The sequence below is a fragment of the Saimiri boliviensis genome, chromosome 17 (assembly GCF_048565385.1).
Source record: "Saimiri boliviensis isolate mSaiBol1 chromosome 17, mSaiBol1.pri, whole genome shotgun sequence".
NCBI lineage: Eukaryota > Metazoa > Chordata > Mammalia > Primates > Cebidae > Saimiri > Saimiri boliviensis.
In genome coordinates this window covers 29,532,032-29,553,834 of record NC_133465.1, presented here as the reverse complement: position 1 = coordinate 29,553,834, position 21,803 = coordinate 29,532,032, and the positions used below count along the sequence as shown (strand labels likewise).

At 59.3% G+C, this 21,803-nt stretch overlaps 2 protein-coding genes across 7 annotated transcripts; one reads left to right on the top strand and one right to left on the bottom strand.

The window, feature by feature from the left end:
• The first annotated feature begins 74 nt into the window (after nucleotides 1-74).
• On the top strand, nucleotides 75-4,820 carry TP53I13 (tumor protein p53 inducible protein 13). Of its 3 annotated transcripts, none has more exons than XM_039476868.2 (7): nucleotides 75-151; nucleotides 760-828; nucleotides 1,049-1,090; nucleotides 3,258-3,386; nucleotides 3,524-3,724; nucleotides 3,808-4,363; nucleotides 4,466-4,820. In XM_039476868.2, exons 1-7 carry the CDS (start codon nucleotides 122-124, stop codon nucleotides 4,576-4,578), a joined length of 1,140 nt encoding a protein of 379 aa, XP_039332802.2. In that variant the 5' UTR covers nucleotides 75-121; the 3' UTR covers nucleotides 4,579-4,820. The 3 variants fall into 3 exon arrangements, with proteins under 3 accessions (XP_039332802.2, XP_003931509.3, XP_074244532.1); XM_003931460.4 differs by lacking the exon at nucleotides 75-151 and adding an exon at nucleotides 321-571; XM_074388431.1 differs by lacking the exons at nucleotides 75-151; nucleotides 760-828; nucleotides 1,049-1,090 and having other exon boundaries at nucleotides 3,300-3,386; nucleotides 3,499-3,724.
• Nucleotides 4,821-5,161: 341 nt separating this feature from the next.
• On the bottom strand, nucleotides 5,162-21,584 carry GIT1 (GIT ArfGAP 1). Of its 4 annotated transcripts, XM_039476864.2 has the most exons (21): nucleotides 21,253-21,584; nucleotides 14,801-14,934; nucleotides 14,223-14,335; nucleotides 13,996-14,101; nucleotides 13,233-13,450; nucleotides 13,048-13,142; nucleotides 12,655-12,697; nucleotides 10,605-10,631; nucleotides 10,374-10,422; nucleotides 9,944-10,016; nucleotides 9,291-9,388; nucleotides 8,781-8,892; nucleotides 8,514-8,647; nucleotides 8,188-8,340; nucleotides 7,882-8,112; nucleotides 7,740-7,793; nucleotides 7,471-7,557; nucleotides 7,304-7,377; nucleotides 6,968-7,150; nucleotides 6,771-6,834; nucleotides 5,162-6,608 (listed from the first exon to the last, which is right to left on the bottom strand). In XM_039476864.2, the coding sequence occupies exons 1-21, from the start codon at nucleotides 21,302-21,304 to the stop codon at nucleotides 6,396-6,398; spliced, it is 2,313 nt and encodes a 770-aa protein (XP_039332798.1). In that variant the 5' UTR covers nucleotides 21,305-21,584; the 3' UTR covers nucleotides 5,162-6,395. The 4 variants fall into 4 exon arrangements, with proteins under 4 accessions (XP_039332798.1, XP_039332799.1, XP_074244530.1 ...); XM_039476865.2 differs by lacking the exon at nucleotides 10,605-10,631; XM_074388429.1 differs by lacking the exon at nucleotides 7,471-7,557 and having other exon boundaries at nucleotides 6,264-6,608; nucleotides 21,253-21,378.
• Nucleotides 21,585-21,803: the final 219 nt, after the last annotated feature.

Below are 21,803 nucleotides of genomic sequence, written 5' to 3'. Positions count from 1 at the left end.
CCTCTTCTCGCTGCAGGTCACGCAGACAAAATCTGAAGCAGGTTTGCCAGGGGAGCGTACCCGTCTCCCCAGCTTGGGCCACCCGGTCCACAGGGATCCCAATCTCATCCAGGAGCTGCAGATGTGCTCTGCAGGCTGCAAGGACGCGCTGGTACGAAACCCCGGGCGAGGCGACGGGGTCCCCGCGGCCCTGCAGCGCCCGGAGCGCTGGCCCAGCTCACTCACCCAACTTTTCCGGCTTCAGGTTTAGGACGCGTGCGCGCAAGCTCGGCTGCTGTGGGCGGGCATTAGGGGCGGGGCGGGGGCGCCTAGGGGTGGGGCGAGGCCGGGGGCCCGCGGTCTAGGAAGGGGCGGGCGCGAGCTCAGGGCAGGCGGGCGCGAGCCCGGGGCCACCGGGCGCGCGGGCGCGCAGGCGGCGCGGGGGCCCTGGGGCCGGAGGGGCGGGACGCGCGCGCTCCTTCTGTGGCTGGGCGGCTGACCCGGCCCGGGGCCGTCTGGGATGGCGCGTCCTCCGCCTTCGCCCCAGCTGCTTTTTCTGGCCGCCCTAGCAAGGCTCCTGGGTCCCAGCGAGGTAAGGTGATCAGCTCCTCCTGAGAAGGCCTCGGCCCGGGAGCTCAAAGTGCTTTGCCGAAAGTTCGTCCTGGAAGGAGTGGCGTGCCGAGGGGGAGGCGGAGTTCTTCCGCTGGCGGGCTGTGCCTGGAAGGAGAGGGCAGGGCCTCGCCGCGTCCAGCGCCCCAGCTCTGCGCTTTGGACCCACAGGTGGTGGCTAGACCGGCGGAGGAGGCGGGAGCCCATTGTTCCGAGGGCCTGTGGCCTCTTCCCCCGCAGGTAGGAGCCCTGGAGGGCCTAGGGAGAGAGGAGTGTGAAAGGCTAGCCCAGTCCCGCTCGGTTCTCGCCGCACAATCTTTGGGGACCTCTGCCGGTTCCTCCCGTCCTCAGTCGCCAACTCTCCATCCCAGCCTGGCGTTTGGGGCCTGCTGTCCCCTCCCCATTACACACACACAGAGTCCACCAACTGCCCTAAGCTCTGTTCTTTCCCTATGTGTAGGTTTCACCAAGAGTGACCTCCACACTAGTGAGCCCAGGGAAGGTGAGTACAAGCAGGGGCCCACCCTTGGTGTCCACACCTGGAGACCGGAGCTCCTAGAAGGCCTCCGATTCCTTACCATTCCTTACCATTTCCCTCAGGCAGAGGCAAGGGTTTTAGTTCTCCGCCCCACCCCCAAGCCCAGGACAGATCAGCCCCAGTACAGATGGCCAAGGACCGCCAGCCATAGGCTTGTCACCTGCAATACTGTGTCAGGATGCTGTTGGGTAGCTGGCTGTGAGTGGAGCTCTGAGAGTAGCTTGAAGAAGCCCAGGCTCCAGCTACCTGGGGGGACAATGGGAAGTCTCCTTTGTGGGCCCCAGTTTTCTGTAGGAGAGGGTATTCTGTCCCTGCGTGTGAGCGGCGAGGAAGGGTGTGTGCCAGCACCGCCATCGTGGAAGGAGTGTGCCTGCGGTTCCCAGGCTCCACACTGCGGGCTCAGCTTCCACGGCAGCTTCCATCTTCATCACAGCCCTTCTGATTTTTCCTTTTAAATACCTTGCATTATTTTTAGTAGTAGTATTTGAGATGGATTCTCGCTCTGTCGCCCAGGCTGGAGTGCAGTGGGCCTCACTGCAACCTCTGCATTCCAGGTTCAAGCAATTCTCCTGCCTCGGCCTCCCCAGTAGCCGGGACTACAGGCTCGTGCTGCCACACCCAGCTAAATATTTGTATTTTTAGTAGAGACGGGGTTTCACCATGTTGTCCAGGCTGGTCTCGAACTCCTGACCTCAGGTGATCTGCCCACCTTGGCCTCTCAAAGTGCTGGGATTACAGGCGTAAGCCACCATGCCTGGCCTGAAATACCTAATAAAAAAAAATTCTCTGCAATAGCTCCAGGCCAAGAGATGTTGCCTCCCACCACCTACCAAATTCCTTTCCTCAAACAGCCCTTTCATGAAGTCATTCCTCTGTTCAGAAACCGTCAATGGCTCCTTATTTCCCACCTTATCGTGGCCATACTCTCTAGCCTGGCTTTTCATGCCTTACTTAAGTTTCATCTGACCTCTCCAAATCCTTGGTTCTTCTCCAGTTGTGTCAGTCTGCTTGCCACATAAATGAGTGCCAGCCTCACCCCTGCCGCAGTCTCTTTGCTCCTGTTTATTCTCCACACCTGGGCTATCCTGACTCGGAGTGTGCAGCTCCCTCCACTCCTGCCATCCGCTTCCAGCTGTCTTCCAGGCCTCAGCAGGACTCAGCTCCTCCCAAGACCTTGTCTGATGGCATCAGCCTTTATTCCTCCCCTCCTTCTCTGAATCTATAATAATTTAACAACTAATCACTAAGTTTTGTTAGTTTGCTTTTTCATTTGCATTAGTTGTTTCCTTAGTTTCTTACACATTCTCTGCAAGCAGAGTCCACGAGTTCTTTGGCATCTCCCACAACATCTAGCACAGTGCTGAGCATCAAGTCAACTCAGTCTGAGAATAATAAGGCCGGGCGTGGTGGCTCACATCTGTAATCCCAGCACTTTGGGAGGCTGAGGCAAGTGGATCAAGAGATTGAGACCATCTTGGACAACATGGTGAAACCCGGTCTCTACTAAAAATACAAAAATTAGCTGGGTGTGGTGGCCCAAGCCTGTAGTCCCAGCTACTTGGGAGGCTGAGGCAGGAGAGTCGCTGGAACCCAGGATTTGGGGGTTGCAGTGAGTCAAGATGGTGCCACTGCACTCTAGACTGGTGACTCCATCTCAAAAGAAACAAAAAGGAATAATGAATGATTGATGGAGTGTTTCCATCCTGAGATTATGTACCTGCTGCCTGCCTGCCCTGTGTTTGGATGCTTTTGGGAGATTAACTGTATAGATTGGATCAATGTTCTTCATTTGGGAGATGCTTATGGCTTGGATTGTGGACCTGTAGAGCCATTTTTACAGCTGCAGGGAAATATGGCTAGTATGATCTGAGTCTGGCGGGGTTATCCAGGCATGCTGTGAGCTTTGAAGGGTGGCACTTGATGGAGAGGAAGGATGAAAGGAACACCCAGAGGCAAGAGGGGGTACATGCCAGTACCCAGGGCCCTTTGTCTTTTTCTGGGCCTTTTGTCCTTTTCTGAGCCATCTGGCCATCCTGGGAGTCCCTTTAAACTGTCCCCCCTGGATGGGAGAACTTGAGATTCTCTGGGAGGGCCCTGGACCTGCTTTGATGTCTCTGTGCCTTTCCTCCAGGCTGAGGATGTCACCTTCCTCTACCATCCCTGTGCCCACCCCTGGCTGAAGCTCCAGCTTGCCCTCCTGGCCTACACTTGTATGGCTAACCCCTCCCTCACCCCTGACTCCAGCCTCACACAGGATCGGGTATGTAGCTGATGAAAGGTGCTTGCCTGTCCCTGGCAGAAGGCTATGGCCCTATGTGCAGGGAAAGGAAAATTCAAGGGGCTCCTCTTGTTTGTCCCCACTTTCCTCGTAGCTCTAACAGTTACCTCCTCTCATAGCCTCTGGTGCTGGCTGCGTGGGGGCTGGCGCTGGAGATGGCCTGGGTAGAGCCAGCCTGGGCTGCACACTGGCTGATGAGGAGGTGGAGGAGGAAGCAGAGGAAGAAGATGGCATGGATCTACCATGACAGCCTTTTGGGGCCCCCTCCCTGTATGCCAACCCTAGGTAGAGGGAGGCTGTGCCAGAGAGGGTGTGTGCAGGTGAGAGGTGCTGGGCGCAGGCTTGTTGATCTCAGGTTCTCTGAGGAGAGCTGCAGGGTGATTGCTGTCTCCCCTCTCCTTAGGCCCTGGCTCTGGCCTTCGCTCTGCGGAGCTGGCGGCCCCCTGGCACAGAGATGACATCTCAAGGGCCCAGGCAGCCCTCTCCCAGTGGTGCCAAGAGACGGAGGCTGCGGGCTGCCCTTGTTCCCCAGCCGACTCGCTCAGCCCTGAGGTTTCCCTCTGCTTCCCCAGGAAGCTTCAAGGCCAAGCAGCCCATGCTGGGAATCCGTGGTAGGGAGAGTAATGCCCCATCAGCACCCACTGCCTCCCTGCTGCCCGGGGCACCTGGAGGCAATGCCAGCTCCAGGGAAGAGGTTCATGTGCCCAGCGGGCAAGGCAGCCCAGGGAGCTGTGTCTGTTCAAGTCAGGCTTCCCCGGCCCCCCGCGCCGCAGCGCCTCCACGGGCAGTTCGGGGCCCCACCCCACGTACGGAAGAGGCCGCCTGGGCCGCCATGGCCCTGACCTTCCTGCTGGTGCTGCTCACCCTGGCCACGCTCTGCACACGGCTGCACCGAAACTTCCGACGCGGGGAGAGCATCTACTGGGGGCCCACAGCGGACAGCCAGGACACAGTGGCTGGTGAGGAGTTCCCTCCCCACCCGAGGCCCCCGCCCCATCTCGCGTCGCCCCCCACGGCTTCTCTGCCCTCCCGCCCTTGACTGCTCGGCGCCTGGCCCACAGCTGTGCTGAAGCGGAGGCTGCTGCTGCCCTCGCGACGAGTCAAGCGCTCCCGCCGGAGACCCCTCCTTCCGCCCACGCCGGACAGCGGCCCGGAGGGTGAGAGCTCGGAGTGACGGCCTGGGTCCTGCCACTGTAGCGTGTGGCTCCTCCCCGCGCCGCGAGGCCGCGACCTCTGCCACGTGGACCGGGCGCGGGGCGCCCCCTGGTGGCGACGGTGCGGTCCCGGCCGAGCATCGCGAAGGTTTTCCTCCTCAGCGTTCCTTCGCGTTGGTGGCTGAGTGAGCGGCGGCGGAGAGAAAGCCGCTTCTGCCTCCCTTGCCAAAACTCCGTTTCTAATTAAATTATTTTTAGAAGAGTCTGGAGTTTAGCTGGTGCATCTGCCGAACAGAGACACTCCCACCTGCACCCTTGTCCTAGGCCGTGGAGGTGGTGTTTCAGCCAGGGGCTTACCAATCAGACTGGGCACCACCAGCCCACCCCCATTGGCCAACCAGTCCCTAGACACGGGGCTTTAGGAGGGTGCCACGTTATCATCATACATGTTAACCTTGTTATTCCCAAACTCCTCTTACGCTAGACAGACGTTCCCAGCACAGGGGCTTTCCTTGGGTGGGGAGTCTTAGGCACTTGCAGCCACCCTTCCTTTCATGTCTGCCACTTCCCTCCAGTCCCCATTCTCTAGGCATCAGAAATAGCTCATGGTCACTTCTTTATTTTTGATACAAATGTACATGACACATGTCTTGACAGTCAGCCCACCCACCAACCACCACACGGGTAGGGCCTGGCCCCCAGGGAAGAGGCCGGATGGGGAGAGAGCTGGTGGGTGCCACCGTCTGCCTCTCCAGCCTTCCCAGGCTGCGGCCAGGTTCCCAGGCCTCCAGAGGGTGGGACCATAGCAGGTGCAGGTAGTGATGGTGGGTGCTGGCCTCGCAAAGGTTACGGGGAGGGGACTCAGCTCCACAGCCACCAGCTGAGTCAGGGACCCCGGGGAGCCAGCCCCAGGCTCAGGTGCTCAGTCCTCTGCCCTGGCCAGCACACGTTCCCCCTCCACACAGGAGCAGGAGATGGAGGGAAGTGGTTTTCAATTTAAGTTCATAGAGAAGAGGCGACAGTGGGGAGGGATCAGGGAGGCAGCGGGCAGGACCACAGCTGGTTACCTGGGCAGCCCCTGGCTCCAGGTGGGGAAGAGAAGCTGACCCCCACGCTGGTCCCACTGCTCTGGTCCCCTCACCCCTCAAAACTCCAGATGGACCAGGCCTCCGGAACGGCACTGCCGCCGGCACACTCACACGCAGGCACGCAGGGACACTCAGTTACCACAAAGTTAAAATTAGGGGTGGGAAAGAAGAAAGGAAAAAAAAAAAAAAGACTTTCCAGTGTTTGCTGCTGGGGACCCCAGCACACAGGTTGGGGCCTGTGCCCTAGGCAGGGGCCGTTTGGCATTAAAGGGAGAGCAGCAAGGGGCTGGTGGCTACAGGGCAGGGACATCCACAGAGACTATGTACAAAGGAGGGGATGCCCCCGCTCAGCCCCCAATAGGGCTGAACTGGCTCATGGGGGTGGGGCGTGTGTGGGGAGAGCTGCCCCACTTGGAGTGTCCCCACCCGCCCCTTTGCTGAGGGTGCCCTAGAGGGCCAGGGGCTGGGAGTGATGCCTTGCAGGCCCCTGCTCACTAGGAGGTGGGGAGATGCTATATACAGGGGAGAGGTGCATGGAATGTGGGGGACAGAAGCTGCTGCCACCCCACTTCCCCATCCTTAGGGGCTCGATAGGGGTGGGCACCAGGGCGCCTGACTGCCAGCGAGAGTGGCAGCACTAAGGGCACTTGTGCCAGTGGCTCTGTTGGGGTGGGGATTAATGTCTGGAGTGGCCCAGCTCCTGTGGCCAGTGAGGTCCTAGGGTGCAGGTGAGGGTGTGGGGAGAGAGGTCACTGCTTCTTCTCTCGGGTGGTGATGGTGACCAGCTGCTTGGCAGCCTTGGCGATGTCATAGGCGCACTGTATCACCTGCTGAGTCAGCAGCTGGAAGTCCACTGGGGCGCCAGGCTCTGGGGGCACTGTCTTCCGGCATTCACTCTGCAGCCGGTAGGCGCTGGCGTTGAGCAGGCGCAGTGAGCTCCGCACTGGCTCCAAGGCTGGCCTCTGGAGGGTGGGGAGTGAGGCTGGACCTTAGACGTTAAGCCACCAGCTGCGATCAGGGCCCAGTTTGTCTGTCTCCTCCCAGGCAGCAGTCAGATGGGATTCTCCACATCTGCCCCAGCCCAAGGTCCCCCCCACTCCTGGTCCTCTCTTTGGCTGCTGTACCTTTGGGAAGAGGGAGGCCATCTCGGTCACAGCCAAATGGATCTTCTCTGAGCAGGGCACAAAGCTGAGGGGAGAAGAGTGGGTATAAATCAGGGGGCTCTCGAGGGAGGTTCCCAGGGACACCAGAACACAGGGCTCCTCATGCCCTCTATAACACCCCAGAAGCCAACAGGAACCACACACCCCCAACCCTGTACCTGTCATGCTTGAACTCTTGGGCTGCCCGCAACAGTTCCTGAATGTTCTTGGTAACCTGCTCTGTCTTCAAGATGACATCCTCTGTGCTGGGAAGCCCGGGATCTAGGTCTCCATCCAGGCTTTCCAACTCTGGGTGGAAGTCTTCCTCTTTGCCCAGCTCTAGAAACCTCTTCCCTTCCAGCCTAAGGCCCAGGTCCAGAAAAGAGACAGAAAGATAAAGAAATGTTCCAGCCTTGGAGCCGCCTGCCTAGGTCCTCAGAGACGCGCTAGGGGCCCTCCCAATCTCCCTGCCTCAGCATGTGAGCAGGCTGGGCTGGAGACCCAAGGAGCCTCACCCAAGCAACGGGTCCCCACTTTGCGTGTTCTCATAGTCACTGTCAGCTCCGCTGCCGTGGCGGGAAAGCTTGCTCTGGAGGGCGGAGGGAAGGGGCGGTGAGTGCATGTGTTCCTGGAACCATATGGCCCCCAGCCACCCTGTGAGCACTGGGCATGGAAATGTTACCGTGTGGCGGCTTCCTTCCTGGGAGCAGGATAGCAGTGGGGAGGAGGGAGTGAAGGGCACAGCCGAGGCAGACACCCCCTTCCGGATCTGAAACCCAGGGCAGTGCTGGATGGAGTTAGAGTGCCCCACCGCACCAGTTTGCCAGAAGTCCGGCAGGGACAGGGTCAGTCTAATCATCTTAGGTCCCACATGCAGCACAGAGCCCAGCACCCCCTGGGGCTCAGAACCTACTGGCTAAGATGGACCTGCTTTCCCCAGGCCCTGCTTACCCGGTAAAGGCCAGCAGGGACATGCACTGAATAGATGGCGTCGTCCTCTAGCTCCTGGGGATGTTAGCACAGTGAGAGTCACTGTGGACCCTGTGGCAGCCCTACCCATTTTCCCATGCTGTGAGACCCACAAGTGACTCACGGTGCTGTGGAAAGGCTGCAGCCGCGTAGTGAGCTCGTCCCCAGGTGGGCCCCCGAAGGGCTTTAGGGCAGAGCCTGGTTCGTACATGGAGAAGGCCTGGCGGTCCCTGCGGTGTGTGCTCCCACTTGGCGCCATGGGTGTGTGTTCTGCCCGTTCACTGGGGAGTGGGGGTGTGGGCACTGGCCCCGGAGTTTGCCGGAGCTGCAGATTCTCCGCCTGCAGCTTGTGGATCTGTGGGTGCAAAGTGCTGTCAACTCCCTGGAGGCCTGGGGCTCCCCGGCCCTCCCACTGAGGCTGCACCCTCACCTCTCGCTGCAACCTCCGGAGCTCATCGCTCAGGCTACTGTTGACCTTCATGAGCTGCTGCACCTTTGCCTCCGAGGTAGCCAGAGCCTTCTTCAGCTCCAGGTACTCCTGCAGCGTCACAGCCCCATCAGACAGGTCCGAGGAGTCCATGCTCTGCAGAGAGAGACCTAAGCCGATCAGAGCTGGAGGCAGGGGAGCCAACACCCACAGGGGGCAGTTATTAAGGTTACGAGCAGCCCGCCTGTCCCCAGGTCCCTGGGCTACAAGAGGACAGAGCTGGGCCTCGGTGGAGTGGGCGGGAGGGCTGGGGAGGGCAGCCCTCGGACCCGGGCGCGGTTGCTCCGAGCGGCGCCAGTGCTGCGCAGGGGCTCCTGGTCTGTGTCCTCGTCAGAGGCCACGCTGTCGTAGTCGTGCTGGTCGTCGAGGTCACTCTGGCTCCGCATAGACAGCTCAAGGTTGTCTGAGGACACAGGGCTGTCACTTAGGCCTCACTCCACCACACGACCTGTCTCTCAGGCCACCCCTGGCAGGGAGAGCCATGCAGGAAAGGCCCCTGGAGCCCCACCTGCTGCCCACAACCACCCCTCCCCTACCTGTGGGGCTGCTCAGGCTCTTGCCCTGCTGTCTCCGCTTGGCCTCACTGAGAATGTCGATGATCAAGGTGGCAAACTCTCGGGCATTAAAGCGGGCCAGCTTTTGTCGCCCCTGCAAGGCAGAAAGGGCCAGGCTGGCCTCAGGGGACCCTTTATGACTGATGGATGGGGGTAGGGACCAAGCAGCAAGGCATGGCCCTGCCATCTAATTTAACCCCAGCTAAAGCATCCCAGCCCAGCTTTACCTGGCCAGTCAACAGTCAAGGCCACCCGGGGCCGGGTATGACAGAGGAGGGTGCCTGGGCAGAGGCCAGAACACCTGCTGGAGCTGCTCACCAGGTGCTCAAAAGAATGGCCTCCTGCCCCTTCCCAAATCCCAGTGCCAGCTGGGCCCTGAGGGAGGCCCTGGCAAATGCTGGAGAGTTGGTTTAGGCCCTAGCCCACTGCCAGATGAGGAGGGACCACAGGGATGAAGGAGACCACCCTAGGCCCCCAACCCAGCCCCCTCACCTGATTCCGAGTGGCTGAGTATTCTGGGTTAACAGGCAGGAAGGGCACAGCACTGCGCTCTGTCACCAGAGTGCTGTGGTTTTGGGTAGCCAGCCACACTGTGGGGGAGGGAAAGGAGCAGATCAGCCACAGTGGCCAGGCCCCCATGGTGTGGGTAGGGAAGCACTGAGCCTGGCCTTCCCAGCTGCCTCCATGCCCACCGAGCACTGGTGTTCAGAGCAGGGGTGGTCTTAGGCACACAGAGCTAGGCTGGGCCAGGGCAAGGCTGGGCGTGGCTTGCTGGGGACGGACAAATGGAACAAGGCTGGTCCCACACAGCCAGACCTAGAGTTTGGGCTGGAATCTGGCTGTGGCCAGGAAGGAGTGATGCAGAGGGGCGGAGCAGTACCAGGGAGACAGCCAAAGTGGGAGGCGGCCAGAGAGAGAGGAGCCCCAGTCTGAGGCTGGGGGAGGAGCAAGCTAGCCGCCTCCCGCTCAGCACTCTACCCAGCCTGGGATGCTGCCCAGCCAGGCTCACAGCTAGCAGGGGCTCATCTGCAGGCTTCTGAGCAGCCCCAACCCCAAGCACCCCTTCTTCGCCCAGTAAAGGACCAGAGACCCATGCCCTGGCTGCTCCGGTCCTCCACACCAGACACTCCTGCTCCCTGACTCACCTGCATCATTTTCTCTTCGATCCACCTCGTCATACACGTCCATGGCAAGTTCCTCAAAAAGCCGGTTGCTGAGCTGGAGGAAGAAAGGGGCCCAGATTTTGTCAGATGCATCGGCCCCTGTACCAAGGCCAGCTCCCCAGGATGTAGTGAGCCTCCGAGAAGGTGGCCTTTCCTGTGCTGCCCGGCCCTACAGTCTCAGAACTAGCAAGTGGGCAGGGGTCGTGTTCCAAGCTGCAACGTGGGAGAGAAGAGGCCACTCCATCCACTCACGGGGAGGTCAGGGAGAGGGGACTGCTGAGGCCAGTGAGGGGACAGGTCCAAGACTTGGAAAAAAAGGCATCGAGTCAGAGGAAGGGGAAGCAAGAGCAGGGGGTGGGGGATCAGAGAAGGGCCAGCTCCGAGTGTCAGCGCACTGCTGGAGCAGACTTACTGCCTGCAGCTTCTTCTTAGCAGCTTTGGCCAATTCGGATAGGTCCAGGCTGCGGGCAGAGGGAGACGGGAATCGGGAGAAGGGGAGAGACCTGAGAGGTGGCCAGACTCGTGCCAGCAACCTCCCCAACATGCACGGATCCCAGGGAGACGGTACCCCAGATGCTGCACACCAAACGCCTTTCCGCCCTCCCCAACCTGTAGGCCTGCTGCCCCGGCAGGCACCATATACCTCTGAGACATGCACTTTTGTCGAGATCTAAGTCCAGAGGAAGGCAGCAGAGGGAAGAACAGGACAGAGGCAGCAGTTACCCAGGAGCAGGGCAGCATACACACCTTTTCATGTCAGGCCCAGACCCACCTCCATGCACACCCAGCCCAGAAGGGACAAAGCTGAGCTTGTCCCACTGCGTCCCCCGCCCCTCCTCCTCGGTCTTGCTCTGTCCCTCAGTGACCTGTTCATCCAGCACCAGTGTCAGCCACCAGAAGCCTCCCTCACCCTGCAGTCCTAGTGAAACTCCCCGGTTCCACAATCACTTCTTGCCTGGGCTTTGCAAGTTTCTTAATCTCCCTCCTTCTAGTCTTGCCTCTACGATCCTGTTGCACCCACAGCCAGGGTGATTTTTTGGACACCCCTGGCTGCACTACCCCTTGCCTTCAAGCACTGCAGTAATAACAGGTGCATATGGCATACCCCAACCAACTTCATTAGAATACCCTCGGGCTGGGCACAGTGGCTCACACCTGTAATCCTAGCACTTTGGGAGGCCAAGGTGGGAGGTTCGCTTGAGGCCAGGACCAGCCTGGGCAACACAGAAGTACAAAAGCAATAAAAGTTAGCTGAGCATAGTGGCATATGCCTTAGACCCAGCTACTCAAGAGGCTATGGTAGGAGGATTGCTTGAGGCCAGGCACTTGAGGCTGCGGTGGGCTATGATCAAGCCAACACACTCCAACCTGGGCTACAGGGTGAGACCCCAACTCTTAAACAAAAGCTAAATTTCGGATATGTTATCTAATTCTCTCCTCCCTGAAAAACAGACATACATCTCCATCTCCAGAAGAGGTAACCAAGGCTCAGAGAAGGCAAGCTGCCTACAAGTCACACAGCCAGTAAGCAGCAGAGCGTACTTCACACTTCCGAGCCTGGAACTCTCTCCTCCTGGGATGGTCACAGGTCCTGGCAATGCTCTCGGAGCTGCTCATTCTTCTCCCCATCTCTATTCCAGTCTTGCTTGTGGGGTTTCTGGCCTCCCATGCTGTGCTCCAGCCCTGGGAGCTGCCTCAGTTCCTATGCAGCATTTCTACCCTCCATACCTCTGCCTCTCTTGCTGCACTCCCCCATGGGGACTAGAATCACCTCCTAGGCTGCCTCCCTGGCTAGACTGTAAGCTCCTGAAGGGCAGGGATTGTGTCTCGGGTACCTCTGTGCTCCCAGTCCCAAGAGCAGTAGCTGGCTCGGGGAAGGTGCTCAGTTAATGTGCTGTTGAATGGAACCCATATTGGGGTCTATTCACCACACACACGCACTCATGCACACACAGCCCAGGTAGAATCAGATCATAGAATTAGGAGCCTTAGGGTCTTGAGGAGGTCTGGGTTTAGAATCTGAGTTGCCCAGGCCTGGCAATGCCCATCTGCCCACGCAGGCCTCTGGGGAAGAGAGTACCTCCTCTCTCCAGATCCAGGCCAGCAGGCACAGCCTGGCATGAGGATATGGCCATCAGAGGCGGCCACCAGGTGGCACTAACATCCATCTTATGTGCTGGGTGAGTGGCAGGGAGTGTCCCACACTGCCTGGGCACTTGGGGCCTCTCAGACAGAGGCAGAAATACCTCATTTGACCAGCCCCAGGGCACCTGCCCAATTTCTGAGCATGCTACAGAGGCCTGGCCAGCAGTCTCAAAGTTAGTCCCATCCCTGGAGCCCCCCCATCTTTTCATTTAAGAGCAGAGGCTTGTCTAAAGACAGTAGGGTCAGTGCTACTGGGACAGAACCCAGTGACCCACCCTCCAGCCGAAGGAAGCTTCTTACACCCACGCCCCTCATGTACTTGACAGTCATGGGGCTTAGGCTGTGCTGGCCACGTACGGAGCTGACATTATTTATCTCCTCTGGGGCCCAGCATTAGGGACTGACAACTAAGCTGTGCCTCCAGTCTCTGGGGGTGGGGAGGGAGCAGGGTCCCAGGCCCCTGAAGCCTAGGCTGGAAGCTCTGGGGGTCAGGTGCCCACATGGCATCCAACATGGCCATGTGGAAAGGGGCATCAGGTGGCACTCACCTGTCAGCCATCTGTGGGATGATGTAATGCCCATTCTTGTGATCTGAACAAAAATAAAAATGCCAAGTCACTCACTAGTGCCGGGTAGCCTCAGCAGCTGGGAGCCCACCTCACTGCCATGAGCAGGGCTGGCACCCAGAAGTGTCAGGAGAAAGTGGGGCGGGCAGGCCACCCCCAGGAGTGCTGGGAGCTGGCGTGAGGATGCAGGATGCCCACCCCCACTCCCTAGCCCCAGCACTGCTGCAGCCCGGAGCCTGCAGCAATTTCACGGGAGCCAGTTGCCTAGCAACATTGTTCCCCAGCTGCTCTGTCACCATGGCACCTGCTGCAGGGTGTGTCCAGGTCCCACCTGCCCTGCCCAGCCCAGCCAGGGCCGCCCCAAGCTCTGCTCACCCGGCTTGCGTCCACAGAGGTAGAAGGCCAACCGGTCAGTGAGCTCGTATTGGCACTCAACCAGCCTTTCCGCCAGCTCATGGTGCCCCGCCTGCCTGTGGGAAGGGGGTATGGCTCAGTCCTGCAGCAGCAGCCCTCACCCACACCCACACCCACCCACACTGCACCCTTTAGCCGACCCTCACCTGGCATAGTCAATGGGTGTGCGGCCATTAACGTCAGGGGAGCCAGGGTCAGCCCCATACACTACAAGCAGCTCAGCCTGCAGTGTCTGCCCTGCCTTGGCAGCCACGTGCAGAGGCGTGGTGCCCTTCTCTGGGTGGAAGAAGTTGGCCTGGGCACCCAGGGATAGCAGGCGCAGACATGTCTCCAGGTTGCCTGTCCGCACGCTCGAGTGCAGTTGCTAAGAGGAGCAAAGCGTGCAATGAATACGCATGTGCACGAGGCGCGCCTCCCCACTCAAAAGCTGCACCCAGCCCCGGCTGCCCCGGGACGCCTACCAGCTCCAAGGAGGACTGCCCAAACCAGGCTGTGTCATGAGGACAGAGGCTTCCCACTAGGGGTTAATGCCAATTAATAAGCGCTGCTGTCAGTCACCATCTATGTGTGCTGGGTGCTCTGCTTAGATACTGTTTATGAAGTAGATGCTGTTATTTCTTTCCCATTTTACAGATGAGAAAACTGAGGCTGTGAGAGGCTAAGCAACTACCCCAGGTTTCCCCAGCTTCTGAGTGGCAGTTTTGGGCTTCTGGCCTTGTGTGTTCACTTGGGAGCTTGACGAGCCTCAGCTGCACGCAGATTGACCTAGCAATCTGGTCTCTCCATCCTGCTTACTGTTACTCTGCCTTTGGGGCCCAGGGCTCAGTCGGGACAAAGGAGAGGCCTTCAGGGAGTCATGGGTGGGGAGAAGAGGAGGAGGCCACCCATCTGTTGTAGGGCCCCTCAAACCTTGCTGAGGTCTTTGGCGGTGACCCCATCATCGTCCCGGCAGGGAAGCTTGTGCACAAACGCCAGCATCTGGTACTTGGCCCTGATGAACTCTGACTTGATGGGGCTGCATGGGGCACACAGGAGGAATGGGGAGCACAGTGGGAGAGGGTGGTCACCTTGCCACCTCCCAAGGCCCTGTCCCAGACTGTGCAGTCTCTGCCCACCACCCCTCCAGCCCCACTCACTGGACTTTGTCTTGGGGGTTGGCTTTACGCCGGCCACTCTGCACTTGTGCGGGGTCCAGCAAGGAGTGCTCCCAGATGGAGTTGGCCCCGTTGCTGGCAAGCGTGTGCACCATCTGCGGGGAAGAGATGCCAAGTGAGAGAGTGCCCACTGCGTGCTGGGCACTGGGGAAACACCTCCTGAGCACCTGCTGTGGCTGGTGTAGCTGGAAACAGTACCAAGGGGGCCTACTGTGTGCTTGCACCATCACACCTCCCTCTAGTCCAGCTGCCCAAAGACACAGATCCAGTGTAGTGCTTCAGGTCGAATGGTGAGTGTGCCAAGGCTCAGAGAGGTGAAGCAACTTGCTCCATGCTACACGACCATGTTGATAAGTGGCAGAGTGGGGGTGAGTGCTGCCCTTCTGCATGAAGTGAGCAGATGGGAGGAAAGGGTCAGGATTAGGCTCTTCCCCAGGGGGTGCTGCCCCTTGGAAGCTGCAGATTCCAGACGGGGGTGTATGTGGGTGAGGGGAAAATGCCCTCATGCTCAGTACACTCTGTCTGTGGGGAAGGAAGAACCACCCAGCCGAGCCCTGTACCTGCAGTAGTGTGGGAGGCCAGGCGCTGTGGCGAAGGTGCTTGACGATGGAGATGTGGCGTCCCAGGCTCCGGTGCACACTGCAGCACTCGTCACACACCAGCACACCCCTGCTGATGGATGCCCAGCCAGGGTCTGCCAGGAGGAGGGCAAGTGTCAGCCGGAGCCAGACCATGGGTCAGACCTCCTGAGCACCTGCTCTGGCCCATGCTATGCTTAGTACTCTCCACACATTTACTTAGTCCCCAACAGCCTAGGAGCTGGGACCATCACTACAGTCAAGTTACCAGGGAAGGATCTCCCCAAGGGCTCACAGCTAGGGGCAGTCAGAGCTATGCCCTTTCCTACATCCTTACCCCTCTGGGATATGCAGTCCTCAGGGCCCATTCAGCAAGCACAGCTCCCTGCCCTGCAGCCACTGCTACCAGTCTCTTAGCCTTTTCCCAGGAAACAAGGCATCTACCCGAGCCCTTCCAGTAGGGAAGTAGGAATCCCCAAGGGGATGCAACCCTGATGCTGCTGCATGCCAAATGCTGTCAAAACATGCCTGACATATCACACCCATCCACAGGTCCTGACTCTGCCCACCTGCCAGCAGGTGAGGTCCTTTCATGCTGGAGCCTCCTGCCACCATCACTGAGAGTGTGAGCTGGAGCCCTCTTAAGGACAGACAGAGCAAAGGAGCTGGGCTTGACTGGGCACCCACTGGGTACCAGCTGGGTGCATTATGTATGATGCTGCTTACAACTGTCAGGCGGGGTAGGACATGCTACCTCTGCGATGAGGAAACAAGGGCTCAGAGAGGTTAAAGGGCTTGTTCAAGGTCGCAAGGCTAATGAGTGGAATTGCCAGGATGTGGCACTCTGATGCCTGAGACCATACCATGTCCGCACTTGCTCCTGTCCCTCTGCTCGTATAGCCCATTCTCCACTCTTTAGGGAAAAGTGAGCTTTGGAAAGAAGAAGCAGAGCCAGGACTGGGGGGAAGTTCTGGGGTCCTTCTCAAGGGAGGAGGAGATGCCACCCATCCTAGGCCCCTTGGGATATGGGGAGGAGACAGCTGCATACAACTCAGGCTGCGGAAAGGTCACGGGGGAGAAAGCGGCCATTGTATGCCGCCTGAGAGTGGGGGCAGGGTGCCTCTCTCCCAGGACACTCTGCTCTGCCCAGTGGCCCCCGCCCTGTCTCAGGAAACCCTGTCCTGGGGTGGGGGTGGGGGACTGGCTCTCTGCCTTGCCCTATAGTGCTCAGGGTGTTCAGAAGTGTACCTGCCAGGGGAGGGACAAGTTTGGGGGGATAAGAATCTCTCCCAACCAGAAGGCAATTCTTAGGCCCTTCCCCTCCAAGGACTTCCACCAAAGTTCCCAGGAAAACTGAGGAGACTATGAGTCAGGGGCCCACCCTGAGCTCTGCCCACAGCAAGTGCCCCCAACTAAGGCATGAAAACAGGAAGGAGAGAGGCTTGTCTTTGGGTTTAGGCTTTTTTGGGGACCCCCTTCAAATCAGGGCAACAGACGGATGCCCAAGGTGACCGCCAACACCTTCCTCAGGGGCTGACTACAGAGCTCAGGAGGAAGGAACTAGCCTTCTTTGCCAAGAGGGGGAGCCCTGACATGCATTTCTGTGCTGGCTTTACCTAAACAATGAAGCACCCCAGGCATGGAGAGCTCCCTCTCCCCACTCCAAACACCACTGGGTCAGGGGGCTGCCGCCAGCCACCTCCGGCAGCCCAGGCAGGAAGCCGGAAATGATGCAGCCCAAATTCCTCTTGCTGAAATGGTGGGGTTTCCTGTAAGTGGGGAGCCGCCCAGGGCAGGATCATAAATGGGCTTCCCTGAGGTCTGTGGTCCTACTGGAGATGCCAGGCCTGGAAAGGCTGACTAGATATCCACAGCCAGTGGCTCCAGACCCCCAAGTTGTGGGCAGACCAGATGTAGTGAACTGACCCTGGATGTGCCAGTAACCAAGACCAGGATGCAGGAATGTGGTCCAACCGTTTGCCTGGCACCCTCCTCCAGCCTGGGGGAGGGGTTCTCCCTCTCTTCCAGGTGAGACCTGAGGTAGGAATGGTAGGCAAAGGACACTGTCTTGGTTGGGGCAGCTGACACTGGTGTCAGCTCAGTTCTTGATGACACAGATGGGACCCACCCTAACCATTCTACCTTCTCCCTCTGTGCAAGTGCCCTTGGTTCTACCCAGGCAGGAGCCCCCAGGCTCCACCCAGGCCAGTTCCAAAAGCAGAAGGGCCAAGAAGTGTTCCTGAAAGTCACAGAGTGATTATAGTTTAAGGTGAAGGGATCCTTGCCTCAAGAGGCTCCTTGGACCAAACTTGGGACAGAAGGGACAGGAACTGTAAGAGAACTTGTCAGCCCTCCCCCGGGCTTCTGGCTCCACCGTCAGGCTGTGGGTCTGTATGTGTGGAGAGGTAGCAGGTGTGGCCCTGGGATCATGTTAACTAGTGATCATGTTAACCAACCCCACGGAGGCCTCTACTACAGTGAATTCCTGCCACCACCTGAAGCCATCAGTGGCCTCCAGGGCCAGTAGGTTTGCATATACAGGCCAGCCTCAGGCCTCCCTCCCTGAGCTAAGGGCCAGGTCTTTACTAGATTAAAGGAAAAGCCCACATCATGAAGGCTGGCAAGAGTAGTCCTTGGGGTAGTCAGAATGGTGGTTACCTCTGGGGTGCACTGACTGGGAGCAGGGACTTGGAAGCCCCCTAGAGTGATGGAAATGTTCTATAACAAGCTTGTCCAGCCTGCAGGCCACAGGCGGCCCAGGACAGCTTTGAATGCAGCCCAACACAAATTCAAAAACTTTCTTAAAGCATTATGAGACTTTTTTCTAATTTTTTTTTTATATATTTTTTATTTTATTTATTTATTTATTTATTTTTGAGACGGAGTTTCGCTCTTGTTACCCAGGCTGGAGTGCAATGGCGCGATCTTGGCTCACCGCAACCTCCGCCTCCTGGGCTCAGGCAATTCTCCTGCCTCAGCCTCCTGAGTAGCTGGGATTACAGGCACGCGCCACCATGCCCAGCTAATTTTTTGTATTTTTAGTAGAGACGGGGTTTCACCATGTTGACCAGGATGGTCTCGATCTTTTGACCTCGTGATCCACCCGCCTCGGCCTCCCAAAGTGCTGGGATTACAGGCTTGAGCCACCGCGCCCAGCTCTAATTTTTTTTTTGGCTTGTTTTAGTTCCTCAGTTATCATTAGTGTTAATGTATTTTACATGTGGCTCAAGACAATTTTTCCAGTGTGGCCCAGGGAACTAAAAAGATTGGATACCCCTATTCTATAACGTGATCAGAGTGGTGGTTACACAGGTATACACACATGTAAAAGCCCATCAGGATGAACACTCAGGTGCGGGCACTGACACACACAAGTTCTACCTCGATAATGGAGGAAGAGGAGCCCAACAATCTGAGAGGAGTCTCACTCTGCAATCTGCACTAAGAAGAGACAAATCAGCCTCCAAGTGGTCCTGTGACATGTCCCAGCCTCGCTCACCAGAGGTGCCTACAGGATGGGCATTTTGAGGCCTTCACTCATCCCCAGGGCTGCCGAAGTGGAAAGGCTGAGATAGAAGCCCATGGGGTGAGGAGAGGCCCTTGACGGGGACCTTGCGGCAAGGTGGGCCAAGGCAAAGGAAAGGTGGACATGCACATTTTCCAGGGCTCCCCACGCCCTTCCTCTTGGACTCTCCAGGCAGCCCAGGCACACGGCACCTAGCAGCCACACCATGTCCAGCTCCCTCACAACACACTCACACTTGTCCCATGTGCCCAGGCCTGGGAGCAGAGGGAGCAAGGGGCTCTCTGGGGACAGGCTGCCTCTCACCTCTGACGTCCATGACCTCCCCAATTAACCAAGCACAAAAGCCCCTGAGCCTACTCAAGTGGCTGGAACTGCAGGGCTCCTGCAATAAGAGAAGCCTGTGACCCTGGGGTGGAGTCATACACCATGGGGGCTCGCACTGGATCTGGACTCCAGACTACGGGGTACCCTCATGCCTCTCTGCCTGAGGTGCCACAGGACCCAGACCAAATGTGCCACTGCTTGCCAGGGCCAGCATCCTAGTGTCCGGGTGTGGGACAGTCCCAAGCAGCCAGGGTCCTGACAAGCAGCCAAACACTCAGGGAGTGCCCGCCACATGCCAGATACCTTGCTGGGTGCTAGGTGGGATAATGAGTAAGACTTTGTCCACATCCTCCCCTCACAACCATCTTTACCTTCTCACCACCTTCCTGACCTCTACTGGGGGTCAGGGGAAAGGAGATATCTGGGGCACAAATGCCTCTGACAGATGAGGACCTGGGGGTAGGAGCTGGGCAATCCAACATATGGCATGCTCACCATTCCTCCCTGAGCTCACTGGGTATCCAGAAGCTTTGGCCAGATACTCAACGCAACGTACAAAGGACAACTCCCAACTGGGCTCAGTGGCTCAGGCCTGCAATCCCAGCACTTTGGGAGGCTGAGGCAAGTGGATCACCTAAGGTTGCGAGTTTGAGACCAGCCTGACCAACATGGAGAAACCCTGTCTCTACTAAAAATACAAAATTAGCTGGGCATGGTGGCACATGCCTGTAGTCCCAGCTACTCAGGAGGCTGAGGCAGGAGAATCGCTTGAACCTAGGAGGCGGAGGTGCAGTGAGCAGAGATCACGCCACTGCACCCCAGACTGGATAACAAAAGCAAAACTCCATCTCCAAAAAAAAAGGGGATAACTGCCTTGCTGGTGCTGCCCTACAATGAGACCACAGGTTCAGAGATGGCAGCCCCTCAAAAACCATTTCTACTCCAACTTTTTTGCCTCAGAATTGAGGAAACTGAGGCCCCACAGTGAAGAAAGTCTTGCTGGGGTTACAGAGTAAGCTGGGAACAAAGGCACACTAACGCCCAGGCTCCTCTGGTAGGGTACCTGCTAAGCCTCTCCTCCCATCATGCCATGCCCACCCCATGGAGGTGTGGAACGATGGGACAGACATTTATAAGGCAAGGTGTCCTCAGCCCTGCCATCCCCAGACCTGCCTGCATCTGGGGAAAGGGAGTCACAGTTTCTTAGGGGTATGAACCCCCACTCCCAGATAGCTCCTCCAGGGCCCTCTAAACCATAAGCCCCAAAGAGGCCTCCAGTCATAACGCCCATCGAGTATCTTGTCCCCAAGCCCTGCCAGGTTCCCAGTTCCCAAATACTCCAGCTTGGCACCTCCAGAACCACCAGAGCATCTGTGAGGCTCAACCTGTGGGGTCCTGGGCCTGCTCAAGGGGTGGCTGAAAGTTATGGGTCCACAAAACAGCACCCCATACTCTCACTCTTAATCATGCCCACTCCCCCTAGAGTCCACAGACCTCCGGAGCCTGCCCAGGGGCCTACCAGGGAGAGAGCTCCTTTTCTCAAGAAAGAATGGATGGGGCTAGAGCTTCCCTCTCAGGCCAGCTGCAGAGCCCCATCATTGGCTGTCCTCCCCCATCAGAAGGGAGCAGCCTCTTGGATCATTACCCCTGCCTTCCTCAGCAGGCCGGGGGGGTTTCACTCCAGCCCAGTCCTAACTCTGCTAGGAAAGAGAAGGGAACCACCATGTAAATACATCCAGGAGGCAGGCCAGGAAGTCAGCAGGATGGGGGAATCTAGGCACTTTCTTGCCACTGCCCCTCATCCATTTCTGGCCAGACTGGCTAGGGAACAGGGAGGAGCCCGGGCCCAGCATAGCTCAGTGCCAAGCTCACTTTCCCAAGCAGGCCTTACCGGGGAACAGCAAAAGCAGGGTCCAGCCGAGCTGTTCCCAGTCACCAGCAGGCCTGGGGATGCCGCCCGGGAAGACACCCGGGTCTGGACTGGCCCTGAACACCAGGCCCCACAAGGAGCCCCAGCTTTAGGAACCCAAGGCAGGGAGTCCTGGGAGTAGCCACCGCTCATCTGCTCCTGAGGAGACGGTACCCAGGCCCCACTGGCGCACATGCCCGGCCCTCTGCTCCTTGCCCTCCACCACCCCGGCGGGCGTTCCGACCACGAGAGCAGCAGGTGCAAGACGCGGGGGTGGCACTGAGATGACACAAAACCACACTCGCCCCAGCCTCCCAAGCCCTGCCGGCCTCCGCCACGGCCCTCATGCCACCCAAGGCTGGCGCTTCCGTCGGATATAGAGATGGAGGTGGAGGGGCAGCCAGCTGCCCGCCTCCCTCAGACCGAGGGGTGGGAGGCGGCGCCGGGAACGTCCTTCCTCGCTCGTCCACGGCCTCCAGGGAGCAGGGGCCCCCCAGGCCGGCCCTCCAGCCGAGGACGCGGCTCCGCAGTGGCCCGGGCGGGGGCCGAGCCTGGAGGCCGAGGCCCCCCGCCCCGCCCCGCCCTCCGGCCCCGCACGGCGCTCCCGCCAGGCCCCGGCGCCCGCCCGGCGGCGGCCTGGCTGTGCGGTCCCGCCCCCGGCCCGGCCTCGCTTACCCGGGGCGCTGCAGTCCGCACACACCTCCGTTCGCGGCCCCTTCCGGGACATCCTCAGCGGCGACGCGGCCGCAGCCCTCTGGGCCAGCGTGGGGGGCGCGGGCGGCGGGCCCGGGCGGCGGCGGCGGCCCCTGCTGCCCGGCCCGGCTCCGGCGAGGCCCCGGCGAGGCTCCGAGCGCCCGGCCAACCGTCCGCCCCGGGGCTGGCCCGGAACCCGCCGTGCCCGCCTGCCCGCTCGCCCTCGGGCGCCCTCCGCCCCGCGCCGCCCCGCGCCGCCCCGCCGCCGCTCGCCGCTCCTCTCTCCGCCCCCTGCGCGGCTCCTGGCCGCTCCTGCAGGAAGCGGCGCAGGCCCTGCCCACCGGGGGAGGGGCTGCACCCCCGCCCCGCCGCGCGCTGCCGGCCGCGCCCCCCGGAGAAAGGAAGCCCGGGCGCGGGCGGGAGGGGGCGGGGGCGTTTAAAGGGGCCGCGGCCGCCGCCGGGACTGGGCGGGCAGCGTGGCCTGAGGCCTCGGCCTCTGCTGCAGCTCTCGCCTGGCCCGGAGGCAGTGTGAG

Excerpts from the sequence above, each read along its gene's own strand:
- TP53I13 (XM_003931460.4), top strand. The coding sequence starts at position 500 with ATGGCGCGTCCTCCGCCTTCGCCCCAGCTGCTTTTTCTGGCCGCCCTA. Across the intron at positions 3,387-3,523 it reads CCAGCCTCACACAGGATCGG|CCTCTGGTGCTGGCTGCGTG; the intron begins GTATGTAGCTGA and ends CTCCTCTCATAG. Across the intron at positions 4,364-4,465 it reads CAGCCAGGACACAGTGGCTG|CTGTGCTGAAGCGGAGGCTG; the intron begins GTGAGGAGTTCC and ends CCTGGCCCACAG.
- GIT1 (XM_039476864.2), bottom strand. The coding sequence starts at position 21,304 with ATGTCCCGGAAGGGGCCGCGAACGGAGGTGTGTGCGGACTGCAGCGCC. Across the intron at positions 14,102-14,222 it reads AACCCCCAAGACAAAGTCCA|CCCCATCAAGTCAGAGTTCA; the intron begins GTGAGTGGGGCT and ends TGCCCCATGCAG. Across the intron at positions 10,017-10,373 it reads CTAAGAAGAAGCTGCAGGCA|CTCAGCAACCGGCTTTTTGA; the intron begins GTAAGTCTGCTC and ends TTCTTCCTCCAG.